Consider the following 23,550-nt stretch of genomic DNA (forward strand, 5'->3'; position numbering starts at 1 on the left):
GAGGAGAGAGAGAGAGAGAGAAGGAGGGAGAGAGAGAGAGGGAGGGAGAGAGAGAGGAGAGAAGGAGAGAGAGAGAGGGAGAGAGAGAGTGAGAGGGAGAGAGAGAGAGAGAGAGAGGAGAGAGTGTGAGAGAGAGAGAGAGAGAGAGAGAGAGAGAGAGAGAGAGAGAGAGAGAGAGAGAGAGAGAGAGAGAGAGAGAGAGAGAGGAGAGAGAGAGAGAGAGAGAGGGGTGAGGGAGAGAGAGAGAGAGAGAGGGTGAGAGAGAGAGGGAGAGAGAGAGAGGAGGGAGAGAGGGAGGGGAGAGAGAGAGAGAGGGAGAGAGAGAGGGAGAGAGAGAGAGAGAGGAGAGAGGGAGAGGGGAGAGAGAGAGAGAGAGAGAGAGAGAGAGAGAGAGAGAGAGAGAGAGAGGGAGAGAGAGGGGGGGAGAGAGAGAGAGAGAGAGAGAGAGAGAGAGAGTGTGAGAGAGAGAGAGAGAGAGAGAGAGAGAGAGAGAGAGAGAGAGAGAGAGGGAGAGAGAGAGAGAGAGAGAGAGAGAGAGAGAGAGAGAGAGAGAGAGAGAGTGACAGAGAGAGAGAGAGAGAGAGAGAGGGGAAGGTCAGGCTCGAGGTTGTAGATCATCCAGCGTCTATTTTAAGGACAACCTCAGTCTAAAACTAGTCTCCACTTCCCTCCACAGATGCTGCCTGACCCGCTGAGTTCCTCCAGCACCCAGTTCCCGAGCTCAAGATCCCAGCACTTTGGCGTATTGAATTGAATTGAAGGACACAGAATGGGAACAGGCCCTTCGGCCCGCCGTGCCCAGCCCGTCCACCGACCGCCCGCTCATGCTGGTTCCACGTTATCCCGCTTCCTCGCTCGGCACAGACCGGGGCTGTGTTAATGTTATTGTGTCACCCAGCACCGAAACCGGCCCTTCGGCCCAACTCCCGCCTGCTGGCCCATCCGAGCGAATTCCACTGGTTGGGTGGCTTCCATTGAGGACCCAACTCGTCCAGAGGGCCAAGGTGTGGACCTTTCCAATTATTCCCAAGGATATGTACAGCAATTCGTTCTTCCCCCGCACAATTCAAGCATGGAATAATCTTCACCCTACCATAGTTACCCAACTAGATGCAACTACATTTAAGGTAGCTCTTTCTTCCCAAAAAACCCTTTTATGTCCTTCCCTCCACCACCTCCAGTTTAAATTCCATTTGGAATATTTTGGAGGACCAAGAAACCAAGAACCAAGGCGTTGAGCCGTTGCTTCCGAGTTGGTGGGATCTTGCTGTGCCTGGACCACACAGCACCACCGGCCCGGGTGCCAATGGCTGCCCGCTGGGGCTGCTCCAGCCACCTGAATGAGGACAATGCCCGCTTCGCCCTGCTGGCCCTGCTGATCTGCTTCTACCTGGTTTGCGGGGCGGCAGTCTTCTCGGCCATGGAGCGGGGCCGGGAGAAGGAAGCCCAGCGCCAGTGGCTGCAGAGGAGGGAGAACTTCAGCCGCCGGCACAACATCAGCAGGGCCGAGCTCAGCGCCTTCCTCCGGCACTACGAGGAGGCAGGCATGGCCGGGGTGCGGGTAGACGAGACGCGCCCGCGATGGGACTTCGCCGGCTCCTTCTACTTCGTGGGCACTGTGGTGTCCACCATCGGTAAGGAGACAGGATGGGTCTGGCTTGGTCCAGGGGGGCGGAGATCTAAACACAAAACGCTGGAGTAGTTAGTTACTCAGCGGGACAGGCAGCATCTCTGGAGAGAGGGAATGAACGGGTGACGTTTCTGGTCGAGACCCTTGGATAGGGCCTGTCCCACTTACGCAAGCTTTCCATGCGCCTGCCGCCACACGTCATAGGTCGCCGAAATTGGCAACATGTTGAAAATTCAGCGGTGACCAGAAAGACGCTACGACTCTTTGCCTCCAAAGAGTCTGGTCGCCGCTGAATTTTCAACATAACCATATAATATAACCATATAACAATTACAGCACGGAAACAGGCCATCTCGACCCTCCGTGCCAAACACATAATCTCCCCTAGTCCCATATACCTGCGCTCAGACCATAACCTTCCATTCCCTTCCCGTCCAAATAACTATCCAATTTATTTTTAAATGATAAAAACAAACCTGCCTCCACCACCTTCACTGGAAGCTCATTCCACACAGCCATGTTACCCCTAAACTTCAGTCCCTTAATTCTCAAGTCATGTCCCCTTGTTTGAATCTTCCCTACTCTCAATGGGAAAAGCTTTTCCATGTCAACTCTGTCTATCCCGAATGTCGAAAATTTCGGCGACCTATGACGGGTGCCGGCAGTCGCCTGTAAAGGTCGCGTAAGTGGGACAGGCCCTTAGATAGAGTGGATGTGGAGAGGATGTTTCCACTAGTGGGACTGTCCAGGACCAGAGGTCACAGCCTCAGAATTAAAGGACGCTCTTTTAGGAAGGAGATGAGGAGGAATTTCTTTAGTCAGAAGCTGGTGAATCTGTGGAATTCTTTGCCACAGAAGGCTGTGGTGGCCAAGTCGGTGAATACTTTTAAGGCAAAGATAGATAGATTCTTGATCGGGGATTAGGAGGAGAAGAATGGGGTTAGGAGGGAGAGATAGATCAACAATGATTGAATGGTGGAGTAGACTTGATGGGCCGAATGGCCTTATACTGCGACTATCACTTATGAGTTTCGGGGGAAAAAGTGCAAGATCCTGAATGAGATAGGTTGGAAGTTCAGCAGGGGCGGGGACGGAATTCGCCGGGTTCCTGAGCAAACCCCAGGATGAACCAGAGTGGCGCCGGATGAGGTCAACGCCCTGAGACCATCTTGGTGGGAAGTCCTCATTGTGTGGTGGGATCTGGTCAGGGAAAGGATCAGCTCAACGAGGGATCTACTCAGAGAGGGATCTACTGCATGAGGGACCTCAACAAGAGGGATCTACTTGTTAAGGAATCTTCTCCATAGACAATAGGTGCAGGAGGAGGCCATTCGGCCCTTCGAGCCAGCACCGCCATTCAATGTGATCATGGCTGATCATCCCCAATCAGTACCCCGTTCCTGCCTTCTCCCCATATCTCCTGACTCCACTATCTTTAAGAGCCCTATCTAGCTCCCTCTTGAAAATATCCAGAGAACCGGCCTCCACCTTAAAGCCACACTCTGAGGCAGAGAATTCCACAGACTCACAACCCTCTGTGAGAAAAAGTGTTTCCTCATTTCTGTTCGAAATGGCTTACCCATTTATTCTTAAACTGTGGCCCCTGGTTCTGGACTCCCCAACATCGGGAACATGTTTCCTGCCTCTAGCGTGTTCAAACCCTCAATAATCTTTTATGTTTCAATAAGATATCCTCTCATCCTTCTAAACTCCAGAGTGTACAAGCCCAGCCGCTCCATTCTCTCAGAAGATCTGCTCTGTGAGGGATCTGATCTCTCTCAGAGAGGTGTCGATAGGGTGGACAGTCAGGAACATTTCCCCAGGGTGGAACTGTCCAACACTAGAGGGCATGGCTTTAAGGTGAGACGGGGGGGGGAGGGAAACTTTAAAAGAGATGCATGGAGCAGGTTTTTTGACACAGAGGGTGGTGGTGGAGGCAGATATACGACAGTGGCGTTGAAGAGAGTTTTAGACAGGCACATGGATATGCAGGGAATGGAGGGATATTGTTCATGTGCAGGTCGATGAGATCAGGTCAACGAGCTGATCATGTTTTTCAGCAGAGTCCGCGCGGGTTGAAGGGCTGAACTGTTCTCTGTTCATGTTCCCTTTAAACCTGGGCGGCACGGTGGCGCAGCGGTAGAGTCGCTGCCTCACGGCACCAGAGACCCGGGTTGGATCCTGACTACGGGTGCCCCCGTTTCCTCCCACACTCTGAAGACGTGCAGGCTTGTAGGTTATTTGGCTTTGGTAAAAAAAAGTGTCAATGGTTCCTAGTGTGTGTAGGTAGTGTTAGTGTGCGGGGATCGCTGGTCGGTACGGACTAGGGGGCCGAAGGGCCTGTTTCCACTCTGTATCTCTAAACTAAACGGGATATGTTTTCTTGTCCAGCGCAGGCAACAGTGGGCGTAAGATCTTGTGATAGGAGCAGAATTAGGCCATTCGGCCCATCAAGTCTACCCCGCCTTTCAATTATGGCTGGTCCATCTCTCCCTCTTAACCACATTCTCCTGTCTTCTTCCAATAACTGCTGACACTCGTACTAATCATGAATCTATCGAAGGTAGACAAAAGTGCTGGAGAAACTCAGCGGGTGCGGCAGCATCTATGGAGCAAAGGAAATGGGCAACGTTTCGTCCCGAAACGTTGCCCATTTCCTTCGCTCCATAGATGCTGCCGCACCCACTGAGTTTCTCCAGCACTTTTGTCTACCCTCGATTTTCCAGCATCTGCAGTTCCTTCTTAATCACATGAATCTATCTATCTATTGAGGGGGAACTTCTTTACTCAGAGAGTGGTAGCAGTGTGGAATGAGCTTCCAGTGGAAGTGGTGGAGGCAGGTTCATTGATATCATTTAAAAATAAATTGGATAGGCATATGGATGAGAAGGGAATGGAGGGTTATGGTATGAGTGCAGGCAGGTGGGACTAAGGGGGAAAAAATTTGTTCGGCACGGACTTGTAGGGCCGAGATGGCCTGTTTCCGTGCTGTAATTATGGTTATATGGTTTGTTATATGGTTATCTCTGCCTTAAAAAATACCCGCTCACAGCCTCCACAGCCGTCTGTCACCTTCCCCTTTGCTATAAACATACTGTAAGTTTCCACAACGATACGTCTAAGATGGTGCCCACTGATGCCAACAACTGAGAGAGAGAAAGAGGTGAGGGCAAGAGAAAGGGAAGGGGGGAGAGAAAAATGTGCATGTGAGAGAGAGAGAGAGAGGGGGTGAGAGAGAGAGAAAAAAGAGAGCAATGGCGAGAGGGAGAAGAAGAGAGGGAAGGCGAGAGAGAGAGAGATAGAGAGAGAGCAAGAGGCAGAGAGGACAAAGGGGAGGGGGAATGAGGGAGGGGTGAGGGAGTTTGGGAAAGAAAGGGCAAGAGAGAGAAGGAGCAAGGATAAGGGAGAGAGGGAGTGTGGGGTGAAAGAGAGAGTGAGAGAGTGAGTGAGGGAGAGAGAGAGAGAGAGAGAGAGAAAGTGAGGAGAGTGAGAGAGAGGAGAGAGAGAGATAGAGAGAGAGAGAGAGAGAGAGAGGAGGAGAGAGAGAGAGAGAGAAAGCAAGAGTGGGGAGGAGAGAGAGAGAGGGAGACAGGGTGAGATAGAGAAAGAGAGAGAGAGAGAAAGAGAGAAAGAAAAAGTGAGGAGAGACAGGGTGGGAGAGAGAAAGGGTGGGAGAGAGAGGGGGAGAGAGAGAGAGAGAGAGAGTGTCGAGACCCTTCCTCAGACCCTGGTTCTAGGCACGCCAGCCAAGCATGGACTGTTTGTGCTGTTTAATTAGTGGAACATCAGCCTTTGTTTGGACTTGTGATGCCAAAACCCAGAGTTTGAGACACGCTATCACTCACCATTTGCTGCGAGAGGCACAATTGTCTTGGGATTCTCGGACCGGAGGGGGTTAGGCTCGGTTGTGGACGGATGCATGAGCCGCTGCAACAACAGTGAGAGAACGTCCCCTTTTTCCAGAGGAATAACACGAAAATTGCTGGAGTAACTCAGCGGGTCACACCCTGGCCACTCCCTCTTATCCCGTCACCCGGCAGGTTAAAGATATAGAAGTGTCAAAACACACACACCTCCAGATTCAGGGACTGTTTCTTCCCAGCTGTTATCAGGCAACTGAATCATCCTACCACAACCAGTGAGCAGTGCTGAACTACTATCTACCTCATTGGCGACCCTCAGACTATCCTTGATCGGATTTTGCTGGCTTTACCTTGCACTAAATGTTATCCCCTTATCATGTATCTATACACTGTAACTGGGTCGACTGTAATCATGTATAGTCTTTCTGCTGACTGGTTAGCACGCCACAAACGCTTTTCACTGCACCTCACTACAAGTGACGATAAACTAAACTGGACTGACCACCTCAGGAAAGGGTGACGTTCTGGGTCGAGACCCTTCTTCAGACTGAGAGTCAGGGGAAAGGGGATCGAGAGATATAGGTGGGACTGCTCCTCAGTACTCTCAGTACTATATCTCTCATTCCCTTTCACTGGACCCTCAGTTTGACGAAGGGTCTCGACCCGAAACGTCACCCATTCCTTCTCTCCAGAGACGCTGCCTGTCCCGCTGAGTTACTCCAGCATTTTGTGTCTTTGATCGGGGCATGTTTTGTACACAGAGGGTGGTGGGTGCCTGGAACATCTGCCAGGGGTGGTGGTCAAGGTAGATAAGACAGTGGTCTTTAAGAGTCTTTTAGATAGGCACATGGATATAGACAATAGACAATAGGTGCAGGAGTAGGCCATTCGGCCCTTCAAGCCAGCACCGCCATTCAATGTGATCATGGCTGATCATCCCCAATCAGTACCCCGTTCCTGCCTTCTCCCCATATCCCCTGACTCCGCTATCTTCAAGAGCCCTATCTTGCTCGCTCTTGAAAGTTTCCAGAGAACTGGCCTCCACCGCCCTCTGAGACAGAGAATTCCACAGATTCACAACTCTCTGTGAGAAAAAAATGTTTCCTCGTCTCCGTTCTAAATGGCTTATCCCTTATTCTTAAACTGTGACCCCTATTTCTGGACTCCCCCAACATCGGGAACATGTTTCCTGCCTCTAGCGTGTGCAAATCCTTAACAATCTTATATGTTTCAATAAGATGCCCTCTCATCCTTCTAAACTCCAGAGTATACAACCCCAGCCGCTCCATTCTCTCAGCATATGACAGTCCCGCCATCCCGGGAATTAACCTTGTGAACCTACACTGCACTCCCTCAATAGCAAGAATGTCCTTCCTCAAATTAGGGGACCAAAACTGCACACAACATTCCAGTTGTGATCTCACTAGGGCCCTGTACAACTGCAGAAGGACCTATTTGCTCCTATACTCAATTCCTCTTGTTATGAAGGCCAACATGCCATTCACTTTCTTCACTGCCTGCTGTACCTGCATGCTTACTTTCATTACTTACAAGGAACTGCAGATACTGTTTTGTTTCAAAAAATGACACAAAGTGCTGGAGTAACTCAGCAGGTCAGGCAGCATCTCTGCAGAATGTGGATGGGTGACTATCCATGTTCTCCCAAGTGCAATGATGTATTGGGTTCTTGATGATCAGCAGAGACAAAATGGGCCGAATGGCCTGCTTTGTGTGCTTTGTGCCTTTATCACCTGCGAAACCTCCTTCAGATCATAAGACCATAAGACAGAGTAGCAGAAATAGGCCATTCAACCCATCGGGTCTGTTCCGTCATTCATAGAAACATAGAAAATAGGTGCAGGAGTAGGCCATTCGGCCCTTCGAGCCTGCACCGTCATTCAATATGATCATGGCTGATCATCCAACTCAGTATCCTGTACCTGCCTTCTCTCCATACCCCCTGATCCCTTTAGCCACAAGGGCCACATCTAACTCCCTCTTAAATATAGCCAATGAACTGGCCTCAACTACCTTCTGTGGCAGAGAGTTCCAGAGATTCACCACTCTCTGTGTGAAAAATGTTTTTCTCATCTCGGTCCTAAAAGATTTCCCCTTATCCTTAAACTGTGACCCCTAGCTCTGAGTGGTGAATCTCTGGAACTCTTTGCCACAGAAGGTAGTTGAGGCCAGTTCAGTCTATATTTAAGAGGGAGTTAGATGTGGCCCTGGTGGCTAAAGGGATTAGGGAGTATGGAGAGAAGGCAGGGACGGGATACTTAGTTGGATGATCAGCCATGACCATATTGAATGGCGGTGCAGGCTCGAAGGGCCGAATGGCCTACTCCTGCACCTATTTTCTATGTATCTATGTATAACAGATTTAAAGTTCCTCATGGTATTGGATGTTGCTTGTTTGGGGGAAGGAAGTGAGGTTAAGAATTGGATGGTTATCTCATGGAAAATCTACAAGCGGAACGACAGATTCAGCAACAATTTACTAAACCCCCAGAGGACAAGATCCAGGGACATCACAGAGTGACGCTCCAGCCTGAATTATATTCCTCACGCACTGTGGGGGGGATCTTAATGATAACATCAAATGATAAACCGGGGGAGGGGGGTTAGTTTATCTGCCTGAGTTTCCGAATCAAATAATGCGATAACGGGCCTGTGTGTTTAAGGGCTTCTGATGACAGGAGGCTGGTTTAATGGGACCACCCAATGGCTCAACAGTTAATACATCCCTGGAGCCCGGTCTCGGTAATCACACGACTGCGTGTTAACCCAAAAGTTCCCCAGGCACCAAATAGACAATAGGTGCAAGAGTAGGCCCTTCGGCCCCTCGAGCCAGCACCGCCATTCAATGTGATCATGGCTGATTATCCCCAATCAGTACCCCATTCCTGCCTTCTCCCCATATCCCCCGACTCCGCTATCTTTAAGAGCCCTATCTAGCTCTCTCTTGAAAGCATCCAGAGAACCGGCCTCCACCGCCCTCTGAGGCAGAGAATTCCACAGACTCACCACTCTCTGTGAGAAAAAGTGTTTCCTCGTCTCCGTTCTAAATGGCTTACTCCTTATTCTTAAACTGGGGCCCCGGGTTCTGGACTCCCCCAACCTCGGGAACATGTTTCCTGCCTCTAGTGTGTCCAAGCCCTTAACAATCTTAATAGACAATAGACAATAGGTGCAGGAGTAGGCCATTCAGCCCATTGAGCCAGCACCGCCATTCAATGTGATTGAATGGAATTGACTTGTTTATTAGTTTATTGGCCATGTATTCACATACAAGGAATTTGCCTTGGTGCTCCGCCCGCAAGTGACAACATGACATAAGTGACAGTTAGGAATGATACATAAAAACATTTGGGCCGCAGTTTAAGAATAAGGGGTAAGCCATTTGGAACGGAGACGAGGAAACACTTTTTCACACAGAGAGTGGTGAGTCTGTGGAATTCTCTGCCTCAGAGGGCGATAGAGGCGGGTTCTCTGGATGCTTTCAAGAGAGAGCTAGATAGGGCTCTTAAAAATAGCGGAGTCAGGGGATATGGGGAGAAGGCAGGAATGGGGTACTGATTGGGGATGATCAGCCATGATCACATTGAGTGGCGGTGCTGGCTCGAAGGGCCGAATGGCCTCCTCCTGCACCCATTGTCTATTGTCTATTAAACATTAATAATAAAACATAATTGATTAAACATGTGATAAAACATGATCATGATAAAATCCCAGCAGAGTCATGAGGGCGGCACGGTAGAGTTGCTGCCTTTCAGCGCCAGTGACCCGGGTTCGATCCCGACTACGGGTGCTTGTCAGGACGCAGTTTGTACGTTCTCCACGTGGCCTGCGTGGGTTTTCTCCGGTTTCATCCCACACTCCGAAGACCTGCAGGTTTGTAAGGGTTAATAGGCTTTGGTATAATTGTAAATTGTCCCCAGTGTGTGTAGGATAGTGTTAGTGTGCAGGGATCGCTGGTCGGTGCGGGCTCGGTGGGCCGAAGGGCCTGTTTCCTCGCTGTATCTCTAAACTAAACCATTGCCAACAAAGATGCCCCGTCTACTCTAGTCCCACCTGCCCGCATATGGCACATTTAAGTTCATATGTCGGAGCAGATTTAGGCCATTCAGCCCATCGAGTCTACTACGCCATTCAATTAGTTTAGTTTATTGTCACGTGCACCGAATTACAGTGAAAAACTATCCAGCCAGCAGAAAGTCTATACATGATTACAATCGAGCCGTCCACAGTGTACAGGTACATGATAAGGGAATAACGTTTAGTGCAAGGTAAAGCCAGTAGACTCTGATCAAAGATATTTCTGGACCGCAGAAGCCAATTAACCTGCAAACCTGCACGTCTGAAATGTGGGAGGAAACCGGAGCACCCGGAGAAAACCCACGCAGTCAAAGAGTGAAAGTACAGACTAAGCACAGTCTGGGGAGGGGTCCCGACCCGAAATTTCACATCCTTTTTCTCCAGAGGTGCTGCCTAGTCTCGCTGAGTTACACCAGCACTTTGTGTCTATCTCTGTACAGACAGGTACCGGTAGTCAGGATTGAGCCCGGGTCTCTGACACTGTAAGGCAGCAACTCTACCGCTGCCCCACCGTGCCGCCCAAGGTAAGATGGGGGGGGAGGATCGACTCTTTCTGCAGGATGAGTATCTTGGGCGCATGTACACTCTCTCTTCCACAAAGAGCAACAGTTGCTCAGTCGGCAGTGAGCGTGGCTGACGTGATGTTAGGCGAGTTTAGTTTAGTTTAGTTTAGAGATACAGCGCAGAGACAGGCCCAGAGTCCGCGCCAAAAAACAAGCGATCCCCGCTCATTAACACTATCCTACACCCACTAGGGCCAATTTTACATTTTTACACCAAGCCAATTAACCTACAAACCTGCACGTCTTTGGAGTGTGGGAGGAAACTGAAGAGAAAACCGAAGAAGCAACAGAAGATAACTAAAAAGGCAATACGGGGAGAAAAGATGAGGTACGAAGGTAAGCTAGCCAAGAGTGTAAAGGAGGATAGTAAAAGCTCTTTTAGGTATGTGAAGAGGAAAATACCCGTTGAGGCCAAAGTTGGACCCTTAAAGACAGAAAAGGATGAATTTATTATGGGGAACAAGGATGGTCTGCATTCCAAGGCACTTAAGGAAGTTGCTCTAGAAATCGTGGATGAATTGGTGATAATTTTCCAATGTTCTATAGATTCAGGATCATTTCCTGTGGATTGGAGGGTAGCTAATGTTATCCCTCTTTTTAAGAAGGGTGGCTGAGAGAAAACAGGGAATTATAGACCAGTTAGCCTGACATCGGTGGTGGGGATGGAGTCAATTATACAAGATGAAATAGCAGAACATTTGGATAGCAGTAACAGGTTCGGTCCGAGTCAGCATGGATTTACGAAGGCAAAATCATGTTTGACTAACCTTCTGGAATTTTTTGAGGATGTAACTGGGGAAATGGACGTTGGGAAAGCCAGTGGATGTAGTGTACCTGGACTTTCAGAAAGCATTTGATAAGGTCCCACATAGGAGATTAGTGGGCAAAATTAGAGCACATGGTATTGGGGGTAGAGTGCTGACATGGATAGAAAATTGGTTGGCAGACAGGAAACAAAGAGTAGGGATTAACGGGTCCCTTTCAGAATGGCAGGCAGTGACTAGTGGGGTACCGCAAGGCTCGGTACAGGGACCGCAGCTATTTACAATATATATTAATGATTTGGATGAAGGGATTAAAAGTAACATTCGCAAATTTGCAGATGACACAAAGCTGGGTGGCAGTGTGAACTGTGAGGAGGATGCTATGAGGATGCAGGGTGACATGGACAGGTTGGGTGAGTGGGCCGATGCATGGCAGATGCAGTTTAATGTGGATAAATGTGAGGTTATCCACTTTGGTGGCAAAAACAGGACGGCAGATTATTATCTAAATAGTGTCAAGTTGGGAAAATGGGAAGTACAAAGGGATCTGGGGGTCCTTGTTCATCAGTCACTGAAAGTAAGCATGCAGGTACAGCAGGCAGTGAAGTATGCGAGTGGTATGTTGGCCTTCATAACAAGTTGAGTATAGGATCAAAGAGGTCCTCCTGCAGTTGTACAGGGCCCTAGTGAGACCACACCTGGAGTTTTGTGTGCAGTTTTGGTCTCCAAACTTGAGGAAGGACATTCTTGCTATTGAGGGAGTGCAGCGTAGGTTCATGAGGTTAATTCCTGGGAAGGCGGGACTGTCATATGTTGATAGAATGGAGCGGCTGGGCTTGTATACTCTGGAATTTAGGAGGATGAGAAATCTTATTGAAACATATAAGATTATTAAGGGTTTGGACACGCTAGAGGCAGGAAACATGTTCCCAATGTTGGGGGAGTCCAGAACCAGGGGCCACAGTTTAAGAATAAGGGGTAAGCCATTTAGAACGGAGATGAGGAAAAACCTTTTCACACAGAGAGTTGTGAGTCTGTGGAATTCTCTGCCTCAGTGGGCGGTGGAGGCTGGTTCCCTGGATGCTTTCAAGAGAGAGTTAGATAGAGCTCTTAGGGATAGCAGAGTTAAGGGATATGGAGAGAAGGCAGGAACGGGGTACTGATTATGGATGATCAGCCATGATCACATTGAATGGCGGTGCTGGCTCGAAGGGCCGAATGGCCTACACCTGCACCTATTGTCTATTGTCTCGGAGAAAACCCACGCAGGTCACGGGGAGAACACACAAACTCCATACAGACAGCACCCATGGTCAGGATCAAACCCGGGTCTCCGGAGCTGTAAGGCGGTACTTGTCCTGCTGCGCCACCGTGCCGCCCGAGAGACATAGAAAGATCAGGTGAAAGGAGATAGGAGCAAGGCAGCCATGAAATGACAGAACAGCCTCAAAGGGTCGAATGGCCTCACCCGTGCCCATCCCCCTTCATGCTTATCCTGATGAATATTATTTCATTTTGTTTATGTTGTATGCTTGGGATTTTTGTTAAGACATCAGCAAGCCATTGTATTCTTTGTTGCCAATGCCCACAGCCCCCTGCAGTCTGACTAATGTTGTCGACCTTTCGTAAGACGCCCACACTGCAGTTAATGTCAACGCTGCCGGCAGTAAGACCGCACCAAGCCCCAGTTTGCTGAGTTGATCATTAGAGTGCGTGATGATGTGATGTCAGGCTAACTGGTCTATATACCGGCTGACAATTCCCTGCACTTAACCAACAGCTGATGGGTGAATCGAGGACCAGAGGATACAGGTTTAAGGTGCAGGGGAAAAGATTTCAATGGGCAGGAAATGTTGGTGGAGTCCAGGCCCAGGGGCCACAGTTCAAGAATAAGGGGTAAGCCATTTAGAACGGAGATGAGGAAACACTTTTTCACACGGAGAGTTGTGAGTCTGAGGAATTCTCTGCCTCAGAGGGCAGTGGAGGCCGGTTCTCTGGATGCTTTCAAGAGAGAGTTAGATAGGGCTCTTAAAAATAGCGGAGTCAGGGGATATGAGGAGAAGGCAGGAACAGGGTACTGATTGGGGATGATCAGCCATGATCACATTGAATGGCGGTGCTGGCTCGAAGGGGCGAATGGCCTTCTCCTGCACCTATTGTCTATTGTCTATGACTCTATAACGCTGCATCTTCATAAACTGCAGAAAACGGACAGGTGACGTTTCGGGTCGGGACCCTTCTTCAGTCTCAGGAAGGCTCCCAACCCTAAACCTCACCTGTCCATGTTCTCCAGAGATGCTGCCCGACCCGCTGGGTTACTCCAGCACTCTGTGTCTGTCTTTGGTATAAACCAGCATCTGCAGCACATTTTTATTACATCTTGTCCGCTCCACTGCATTACCTCCTCAAGATATGCCTACTGTGAGAAAGTTCAGTCTGAATAAGGGTTCCGACCCGAAACGTCACCTGTCCACGTTCTCCAGAGATGCTGTCAGACCCGTTGAGTTACTCCAGCACATTGTGTCTGCCTTTGGTATAAACCAGCATCTGCAGTTCATTTTTATTACATTATTACCCTTATAAGCTGCTCACTTTGTGATTAAAACAGCGAACATTGAACACTACAGCAAGGAAACAGTCCCACAATGCCCGTTCAGAACCTGATACTAAGATAAACTGATCTCCTATGCCTGCACGTGATCCATATCCCTCCATTCCCAGCATCTCCAAGTGCCTATCTAAATGCCTCTTCATCGCCACTATGATGTCTGCCTCCATATTTATTCCCTAAACCTCCCTCTTTCTCCCCACCTACCCCTCTTCTCCCTTTTCTCACCTTCCCAGGTTTAGTAACGATTCCTTTGAGAACAACATTTGTGTGAAAACGGTTCCGTTTCGTTCAATTTGGAGATGCAGCATGGAAACAGGCCCTTCGGCCCGCCCAGTCCACTCCAACCACTGATCACCCGTACACTAGTGCCATGCTATCCCACTCTCGCATCCTAAAGACGAAGGGCAATTCACAGAAGCCAATTAACCTTCAAAGCTCTACGCTTTTGGGATGTGGGAGGAAACAGAGCACCCAGAGAAATCCCTCGCTGGTCACAGGGAGAACGTGCAAACTCCGCACAGACAGCACCCGTAGTCTGGATCAAGCCTGGGTCTCTGGCGCTGTGAGGCAGCAACTCTACCGCTGCGCCACCGTGCCACCCTGGTACTTTGAAAGACGATAGATAGCTTGATCTGCTATGTTTACACCCCAGCGGTATGAACATTGACTTGTCCAATTTCAGGTGGTCCTTGCTTTCTCCCTCTTTCCCCTCCCCTTCCCAGCTCTCCCACAGCCCACTGTCTCAGCCTCTTCCTTTCTTCTTCCCCCCCCCCCCCCCCCCCCCAATGCCCACATCAGTCTGAAGAAGGGTCTCGACCCAAAATGTCACCTATTCCTTCACTCCATAGATGCTGCCTCACCTGCTGAGTTTCTCCAGCATTTTTGTCTACCTTGCTATATCTGCTTGGTCGGTACTGTACATAGAATGTAGGACAGTATAGCACAGAAACAGGCCTTTCGGCCCACAATGTCTGTGCCGAACATGATGCCAAGACAACATAGTATCTGCCTGCACGTGATCCATATACCTCCATTCCCCGCATATCCATGCGTCTATCCAAAGGTCTCTTAAACGCCAGTTTATTATCTGCCTCCACCACCACCCCTGGCAGTGCATTCCAGGCCCCCGCTGCCATCTGTGTAAAAAATCTCCTTCAAACTTTGTCCCTCTCACCTTGAAGGGAGTACAGCGTAGGTTCACCAGGTTAATTCCCGGGATGGCGGGACTGCCATATGCTGAGAGAATGGAGCGGCTGGGCTTGTACACTCTGAAATTTAGAAGGATGAGAGGGTATCTCATTGAATCAGATAAGATTATTAAGGGTTTGGACACGCTAGTGGCAGGAAACATGTTCCCGATGTTGGGGGAGTGCAGAACCAGGGGCCACAGTTTAAAAATAAGGGGTAGACCATTTAGAACGGAGATGAGGAAACACTTTTTCACACAGAGAGTTGTGAATCTGTGAAATTCTCTGCCTCAGAGCGTGGTGGAGGCCAATTCTCTGGATGCTTTCAAGAGAGAGTTAGACAGAGCTCTTAAAGATAGCGGAGTCAGGGGATATGGGGAGAAGGCAGGAACGGGGTACTGACGGTGGATGAACAGCCATGATCACATTCAATGCCGGTGCTGGCTCGAAGGGTCGAATGGCCTACTCCTGCACCTATTGTCTATTGTCTATGCCCTTTCATTTGGTCGGTATAGACCAGTTGGGCTGAAGGGCTTGTTTCCGTTCTATGACTCTATGACTATGAGCTGCACAGATAATAATAGTGTGCTGCGGGCTCCTGTAGTTTGTTGGTGCATTTGGCTAATTACCAGTTTAGTTTAGTTTAGTTTAGTTTATTGTCACATGACAATTTGGAACGGTGAAAGCCTTTTGTTGCGTGCTAACCAGTTAGCAGAAAGACTACATGATTACAATCGAGCCAGTCACAGTGTGCAGATACATGATAAGGGAATAACGTTTAGTGCGAGATAAAGTCCCGTGAAGTCAGATCAAAGATAGTCTAAAAGGGCCTGTCCCACTTACGCGATTTTTCCCGACGACCAAAACCAGGCATCACGTGTCGACATGTCGCGGGGTGACGCCTGTTTTTGGTCGTGAGTAGTCGCCCAAAGAGTCGTACCTTTGTCTGGTCGCAGCTGGATTTTCGGCCACCTACTGCGACTGTGACGGGTGCGAGCATTCGCTGAAAAAAATTGCGTAAGTGGGAAAGGGTTACAATGAGGTAGATAGTAGTTCAGCACTGCTCTCTGGTTGTGGCGGGATGGTTCAGTTGCCTGATAACCGCCGGGAAGAAACTGTCCCTGAATCTGGAGGTGTGCGTTTTCCCACTTCTATACCTTTCGCCTGATGGCAGAGGGGAGAAGAGGGAGTGGCCAGGGTGCGACTGGTCCTTGATTATACTGCTAGCCTTGCCGAGGCAGCGTGAGGTATAAATGGAGTCAATGGAAGGGAGGTTGGTTTGCGTGATGGGTCCGGGCTGCGTCCACAATTCCCTGCAATTTCATGCGGTCTTGGATGGAGTTGTTCCCAAACCATTTCTGTAATCCAGCCCGATAGAATGCTTTTTTTGCTGGGGACATGCCGACCCTCCTAAGCCGCCTATGGAGGCAGATGCTGAAAGCCAATAATGTGCCCCAGCAAAATCCTCACAGATCGAGCAGTAACTGTGGCGAGTGTAAATGATACAGGGTTGATTCCTGAGCTGCTGCCGAGCTTGCTGAGTGTTTACAGCGTTTCCTGTTCTCAGTAGCTTTACTGATGCAAGCTAAGAGATAACCCCATTGCAGAGATAGATGTGGAGGAGGAAGTGAAGAAACAAGGAACTGACACAGCAAAGTGCTGCTAGACAAAAATGTTGGAGTAACTCAGCGCGTGAGGCAGCATCTATGAAGCGAAGGAATAGGTGACGTTTTGGGTCGAGACCCGAGTCACCTATTCCTTCGCTCCATAGATGCTGCCTGACCCGCTGAGTTCCTCCAGCATTTTTGTCTACCTTCGATTTTTACAGCATCTGCAGTTACAAGATAGGTACATTTAATTGTCATTTGGACCCCTTGAGGTCCAAACGAAATGCCGTTTCTGCAGCCATACATTACAAACAAATAGACCAAAGACACAACATAATTTACATAAACATCCATCACATTGCTGTGATGGAAGCCCAAATAAACTTATCTCTCCACTGCACTCTCCCCCCCCCCGATGTCAGAGTCAAAGTCAAAGCCCCCAGCTGGCGATGGCGATTGTCCCGCGGCCATTAAAGCCACGCCGGGTGGTGTGAGGTCGCACACCGGGTCTTGGTGTTGGAGCCCCCGGCGTGTGCTCGCAGAGTCCCGCGGCCATTCCAAGCCGCGCGGGGCAGTGATGTAGGCCCCGCTCCAGGAGCTCTTCGACCCCGCAACTCGGGCGGGAGAAGTCGCCGTTGCGAGAGCCCTGAAAAGCGGTCTCCCTCCAGGGACCCGCGGGCTCCCGGTGCCGCCGTCCACAGACCTGCAGTTGAAGCCTCCGACTCTCCGGTCGGGCCGCAGCAGCAGCAGCAGCAGCGCTCCTCCACCGCTCCACCCGCACCGGACTCGGCCAGCCCCGCGACGGTGACGGTGAGTCGTCGGCACCAGAGTCCCCGGCCTCTTCCCGGTGGAGGCCGCTCCTCGTTGCAGCCCCAACGATAACGGAAACCCGCGAGAAAAGGTCGGGTTCTCCGTGCAGGGAGAGATTTAAAAGGACCCCCCCCCCCCCCCCCGTCCCCAACCCAACAAAAAAATAACAAAACCCCGACTTAAAAACATAGACAGAAAATAATAAAACGCGGACAGGCTGCAGAGGCCGCTGCTGACGAGAGTCGCGCCGCCCACCGGAAACATAAACATAAATTATCTAAATGATGGCCGATTAGGAAAAGGGGAGATGCAACGAGACCTGGGGTAAATGGAGTAATTCAGCGGGTCAGGCTGCTGGAGTAAATCAGCGGGTCAGGCAGCATCTATGGAGTATATTCTCCCCATATACCCTGACTCCGTTATCTTTAAAAGCCGTATCTAGCTCTCTCTTGAAAGTATCCAGAGAACCTGCCCCCACTGCCCTCTGAGGCAGAGAACTCAACAGACTCACAACTCTCTGTGAGAAAACGTGTTTCCTCGTCTCCGTTCTAAATGGCTTACTCCTTATTCTTAAACTGTGACCCCTGGTTCTGGACTCCCCCAACATCGGTAACATGTTTCCTGCCTCTAGTGTGTCCAAACCCTTAACAATCTTACATGTTTCAATAAGATGCCCTCTCATCCTTCTAAACTCCAGAGTGTACAAGCCCAGCCGCTCCATTCTCTCAGCATATGACAGTCCTGCCATCCCGGGAATTAACCTGGTGAACCTACGCTGCACTCCCTCAATAGCAAGAATGTGCTTCCTCAAATTAGTGGGGGAAGGGGGGGGGGGGGGGGGGGGTAGTGTAGAGAGCCCTTGGATGCGCACATTCACCATGGCAACTGTGCCAATTTGCTGCTGAAAACAAGGTCTAATCGCTGCACGGCGATCTCGTTAATAGGACGGAGCTTCAGCTCACTGAGCTCAATAACTTATCTGCAGGCTTCCTCCGATCTAATCTGCCACTGATAAAATGTTGCCTGAAGCCATTCCCATGCAGACTAAGTACTGTTGGCTGAGATTCGCTGCCAGGGTGGTGGAGGCCCGTGAGGCCACTCCTCAGCTTCCGTCCTTCCAGTCAGAATCAACCTAAGTCTATCCAGTGACCCAGCAGTGCTGCTGCCTCACAGCGCCAGAGATCATAAGGTCTTGAGTGATAGGAGCAGACTTCGGACATCCGGCCCAACAAGTCGACACTGCCATTCAATCATGGCCGATCTATCTCTCCCTCCAAACCCCATTCTCCTGCCTTCTCCCCGTAACTGCTGACACCCGTGCTACTCATTTGTTTAAGAAACGACTGCAGATGCTGGAAAAATCGAAGGGAGACAAAAATGCTGGAGAAACTCAGCGAGTGAGGCAGCAGCTATGGAGCAAAGGAAATAGGTGACGTTTCGGGTTGAGACTGATCAGTCTGAAGAAGGGTCTCGTCCCGAAACATCACCTATTCCGTTGCTCCATAGATGCTGCCTCGCCCACTGAGTCTCTCCAGCATTTTTGTCCACACCCGTAGTAATCAGATCTGGGTAGGAAGGAACTGCAGATGCTGGTTTAAACCGAAGGTAGACACACAATGCTGGAGTAACTCAGCGGGACACTGGGTTCGATCACTGTCTGTGTGTGGAGTTTGCATGTTTCTCGCTGACTGGTTAGCACGCGACAAAAGCTTTTCGCTGCACCTCAGTACACGTGACAATAGACGAAGCTAAAACACGTGGGTCTCCTCCGGGTGCTCCGGTTCCCCAAAGACATGCGGGTTTGTAGGTGAATTTGCTTCTAGTGTGAAAAAGTGGGATAACACAGAACTTGTGGCAATGGGTGATCGATGGCTGGTCATAGACATATAATCGTAGAGTGATACAGTGTGGAAACCGGTCCTTCGGATCAACTTGCCCACACCAGCCAACATGTCCCAGCTATACTAGTCCCACTTGACTGTGTGAAGGGGAAAAGATGGAATAGGAATCTGATGGGTAACTTTTTCACACGTAGGGTGGTGGGTGTATGGAACAAGCTGCCAGAGGAGGTAGTTGAGGCAGGGACTATCCCAACGTTTAAGAAACAATCAGACAGGTACATGGATTGTACGGGTTTGGTGGGATATGGGCCAAGCGTGGGCAGGTGGGACTAGGGTAGCTGTGACATGTTGGCCGGTGTGGGCGAGTTGGGCCAAAGGGCCAGTCCCCACACTGTATGACTCTACGACTCCTGGTATCTCTGTGCTTCCATCTCCCGCAGGTTTCGGGATGACCACTCCGGCCACGGCGAGCGGCAAGATCTTCCTCATCTTCTACGGGCTGCTGGGCTGCGCCGCCACCATCCTCTTCTTCAACCTCTTCCTGGAGCGCCTGATCACGGTGCTGGCCTTCGCCCTGAAGACCTGCCACGAGCGGCGGCTGCGGAGGAGCGGCGTGAGGCCGCAGCTGGACCTGCGGGAGGACGGTGGCGGGAGCGGCGGCCTCCCCGCGGCCGACAGCCTGAGCGGCTGGAAGCCGTCCGTCTACTGCGTGATGCTGATCCTGGGCCTAGCCGCCCTCACCATCTCCTGCTGCGCCTCGGCCATGTACACCCCAGTGGAGGGCTGGACCTACATGGACTCCATCTACTTCTGCTTCGTGGCGTTCAGCACCATCGGCTTCGGGGACCTGGTGAGTAGCCAGAACCTGCGCTACGACCACCAGGAGGCCTACCGCCTGGCCAACTTCCTCTTCATCCTGATGGGGGTCTGCTGCATCTACTCCCTCTTCAACGTCATCTCCATCGTCATCAAGCAGTTCCTCAACTGCACCCTGCGGCGGTTGGCGAGCCGTTGCCGCCGCCGCCCGGGGAGGAGGCCCCTGCGGCCAGCGGGCAACGCGGTGGCACCGGGCCGGCCCAAGATTTCGGCGGACGCCGACCCCTTCAACGAGTGCGACGGGCGGCGGCAGTCGGGGGAAATGATCTCCATCAGGGACTTCATGGCCGCCAACAAGGTCTCCCTGGCCATCATGCAGAAGCAGCTGATGGAGACGGCCGGCGGGCACCCCAGGGCCGGCAGCGCAGCGGCGGCATCCCGAGCCAACGGCTTCAGTGAAGGAGTGGGGGCGCTAGCCATCATGAACAACAGGCTGGTGGAGACCAGCGTGGACAGATGACCCATCCTCGCCCCCCTGGCCTGCTCCCTTCAATGAAATCATTTAGTTTAGAGACACCGCGTAGAAACAGGCCCTTCGGCCCACCGATCACTGATCCCCGCACACTACACCCACTAGCAACAATTTACCAAGCCAATTAACCTACCAACCTGTACTTCTCAAGAGAGAGATAGATAGGGCTCTTAAAAATATCAGGAGATATGGGGAGAATGCAGGAACGGAGTACTGATTGTGGATGATCAGCCATGATCACATTGAATGGCAGTGCTGGCTCGAAGGGCCGATTGGCCTACTCCTGCACTTATTGTCTATTGTCTACTGTCTTTCGAGTATGGGAGGAAACCAAAGATCTCAGAGAAAAGGACGTTGTTTTAGGAAGGAGATGAGGAGAAATGTCTTTAGTCAGAGGGTGGTGAATCTGTAGAATTCTTTGCCGCAGAAAGCTGCAGAAGCCAAGTCAGTGGATATTTTTAAGGCAGAGATTGATAGATTCCTGACTAGTACAGGTGCAGAGGTTATGGGGAGAAGGCAGGAGAATGGGGTTTGGGAGGGAGAGATAGATCAGCCATAATTGAATGGTGGAGTTTACCTGATGGGCCGAATGGCCTAATTCTACTCCTATTCCTTACCACCTTAAATCCCGCGCAGGTCACGGGGAGAACGTACAAAATCGGTACGGATAGCGCCCGTAGTCAGGATTGAACCCGGGTCTCTGGCGCTGTGAGGCAGCAACTCTAACGCTGCGCCACCGTGCCATCCAGTAAACACATTAAATATTGCTGGATTATTATCCACCGTCAACGTTAATATTTTACCCCCCCCACCCCCTCCCGTGACCAAAGGGGAGGGAGGGATGAGAGGTTAAAGGGCAGGCTATTTGTTCAGTCACCTTCACATTTAAAATCATGAGGGGAATAGATCGGTCTGCACGATGGTGCAGCGGTAGAGTCTCCCCGTGACCTGCGTGGGTTCTCTCCGGGTGCTCCAGTTTCCTCCCACACTCCAAAGACGTGCTGGGTTTGGTAAGTTAATCGGCTTCTGTAAATTGTCCCCAGTGTGTGTAGGATAATGCTCATGCACGGGGTGGTCGCTTGTCGGCGCGGACTCGGTGGGCCGAAGGGGAGCAGGCAGGAAAGGGGAATGATTGGGGATGATCAGCCATGATCACATTGAATGGCGGTGCTGGCTCGAAGGGCCGAAGGGCCTACTCCTGCACCTATTGTCTATTGTCTATTGTCTTTGGAGTGTGGGAGGAAACTGAAGATCTCGGAGAAAACCCACGCAGGAGAGGGGGAGAACGTACAAACTCCGTACAGACAGTGCCCGTGGTCAGGATTGAACCTGGGTCTCCGGCACTGCCAGCTCTGTAAGGCAGCAACTCTACCGCTGCGCAACTGTGATCCCACACGTGCGCTGTCCAACAAACCTACGCCTGAACCAACTCCCATCCCACCCAAACTTTGATGTTGGCGTTGGGATGATAGATCCATCTTGCTCCTCAAAGGGTTGCAATCCCTTTGAGCGGAAGAAGAGGCAGGAGGTCCAGCGATGGGAGAAGCGGCGGTGGACAAATCCGTGCCATGAGCATCTCATCATCATTATCGGCGGTCACTCAAAACCAGTATGACTGTCCTCTCATGGAGGACGCCTGTGCGTGACTTTGTTTAACGTGGGGAGACTGGTGCACAGACAGCCACCCCACGGTCCTTGACAGATCTGGGTCAGGATCCAGTGGCATGGAGTCCAAGACGACCGGAGACCCTTTTCTGCTGCAGTCTTCATCCGCCTTCCCAGCCGTTGTGACGCTCCACTAAGGTCAGCCATCGTCCTCCGCCTGTTCCACCGTTGAGGTCTTGGTTGGATTGCTCTTTGTCAGAGACCTCCCCCTCGACCTTACCGCCATGGGTGGCCCTACCAGGAGCATCGCTCCAGACGGCATCGCTCTCAGGATCTCAGGACCACACAAGCTTCTCCACCACGGCAAGGTGACAATCCACGGAGAAGGATGAGCAGCGGATGAGCGTGTTGGCTTTCAATTTACACGGACTTCCACTCACATCACCACCAGAACATGACCTTTGAGGGAGATAAAGATAAAACAAGCTGGCGAGCTCAGTAAACAAGTTGCTTATTCAACCGTTTCCATGGAAACAGGACAATTAGAGGCTCTTAATAAACACTGACAAAGGAATGTTTTCAACAGATTCTGGGGGAGGGGGGTTCATCTAAAAATGGCAACTTTAATTAAGTGTTTTTTTTAAAACTTGACGTGCTATTTCTGCAGGTGCAGAGACGGTATTAAATCGATTAGTTACAAGGGATTATTTGTGAAATTTGTTCCTTTCTATTGTTCCACTTGCTCCTCCACAGCTTCGCCCACTCTGCCCACTGCCATGGAGGTTAACTCTTCATGTGCCAGCAGCTACCTCAACAAACTTGAGCTAAGAAACTTTCTTGCTATTGAGGGAGTGCAGCGCAGGTTTACAAGGTTAATTCCCGGGATGGCGGGACTGTCATATGCTGAGAGAATGGAGCAGCTGGGCTTGTACACTCTGGAGTTTAGAAGGATGAGAGGTAATCTCATTGAAACATATAAGATTGTTAAGGGTATAGACACACGCTAGAGGCAGGAAACATGTTCCCGATGTAGGGGGAGTCCAGAACCAGGGGCCACAGTTTAAGAATAAGGAGTAAGCTATTTAGAACGGAGACGAGGAAACACTTTTTCTCACAGAGAGTGGTGAGTCTGTGGAATTCTCTGCCTCAGAGGGCGGTGGAGGCAGGTTCTCTGGATGCTTTCAAGAGAGAGTTAGATAGGGCTCTTAAAATTTGCGCTGGGGATATGGGGAGAAGGCAGGAACGGGGTACTGATTGGGGATGATCAGCCTTGATCACATTAAATGGTACTGCTGGCTCGAAGGGCCGAATGGCCTGCTCCTGCACCTATTGTCTATTGTCTAAACGTATCTGTCCCACACGCTGGAGTCCAGTTTGTGCATTTTGCAGAGTTCCGAAGATGAAAAGTAGACGCGAGGAACTGCAGATGCCGGTTTACAACAAAAAAAGCACACACACACCAAGTGCTGGAGCAACTCAGCGGGTCGGGCATCATCTCTGGAGAATATGGATAGCTGAAGTTTTGGGTCAAGTCCCTTCTTTAGACTGAAGAAGGGTTCTAACTTGAAACGTCACCTGTCCATGTTCTCCAGAGATGCTGCCTGACCCGCTGAGTTACTCCAGCAC

At 50.6% G+C, this 23,550-nt stretch overlaps 1 protein-coding gene across 1 annotated transcript; it reads left to right on the forward strand.

Annotated features, from left to right (window-relative positions):
• Positions 1–635: 635 nt before the first annotated feature.
• kcnk13a (potassium channel, subfamily K, member 13a) lies at positions 636–22,916 on the forward strand. Its single transcript, XM_055640208.1, has 2 exons — positions 636–1,634; positions 19,412–22,916. Exons 1-2 carry the CDS (start codon positions 1,307–1,309, stop codon positions 20,305–20,307), a joined length of 1,224 nt encoding a protein of 407 aa, XP_055496183.1. The 5' UTR covers positions 636–1,306; the 3' UTR covers positions 20,308–22,916.
• Positions 22,917–23,550: the final 634 nt, after the last annotated feature.

This window comes from Leucoraja erinacea, chromosome 9 (genome assembly GCF_028641065.1).
Source record: "Leucoraja erinacea ecotype New England chromosome 9, Leri_hhj_1, whole genome shotgun sequence".
Taxonomy (NCBI): Eukaryota; Metazoa; Chordata; class Chondrichthyes; order Rajiformes; family Rajidae; genus Leucoraja; species Leucoraja erinaceus.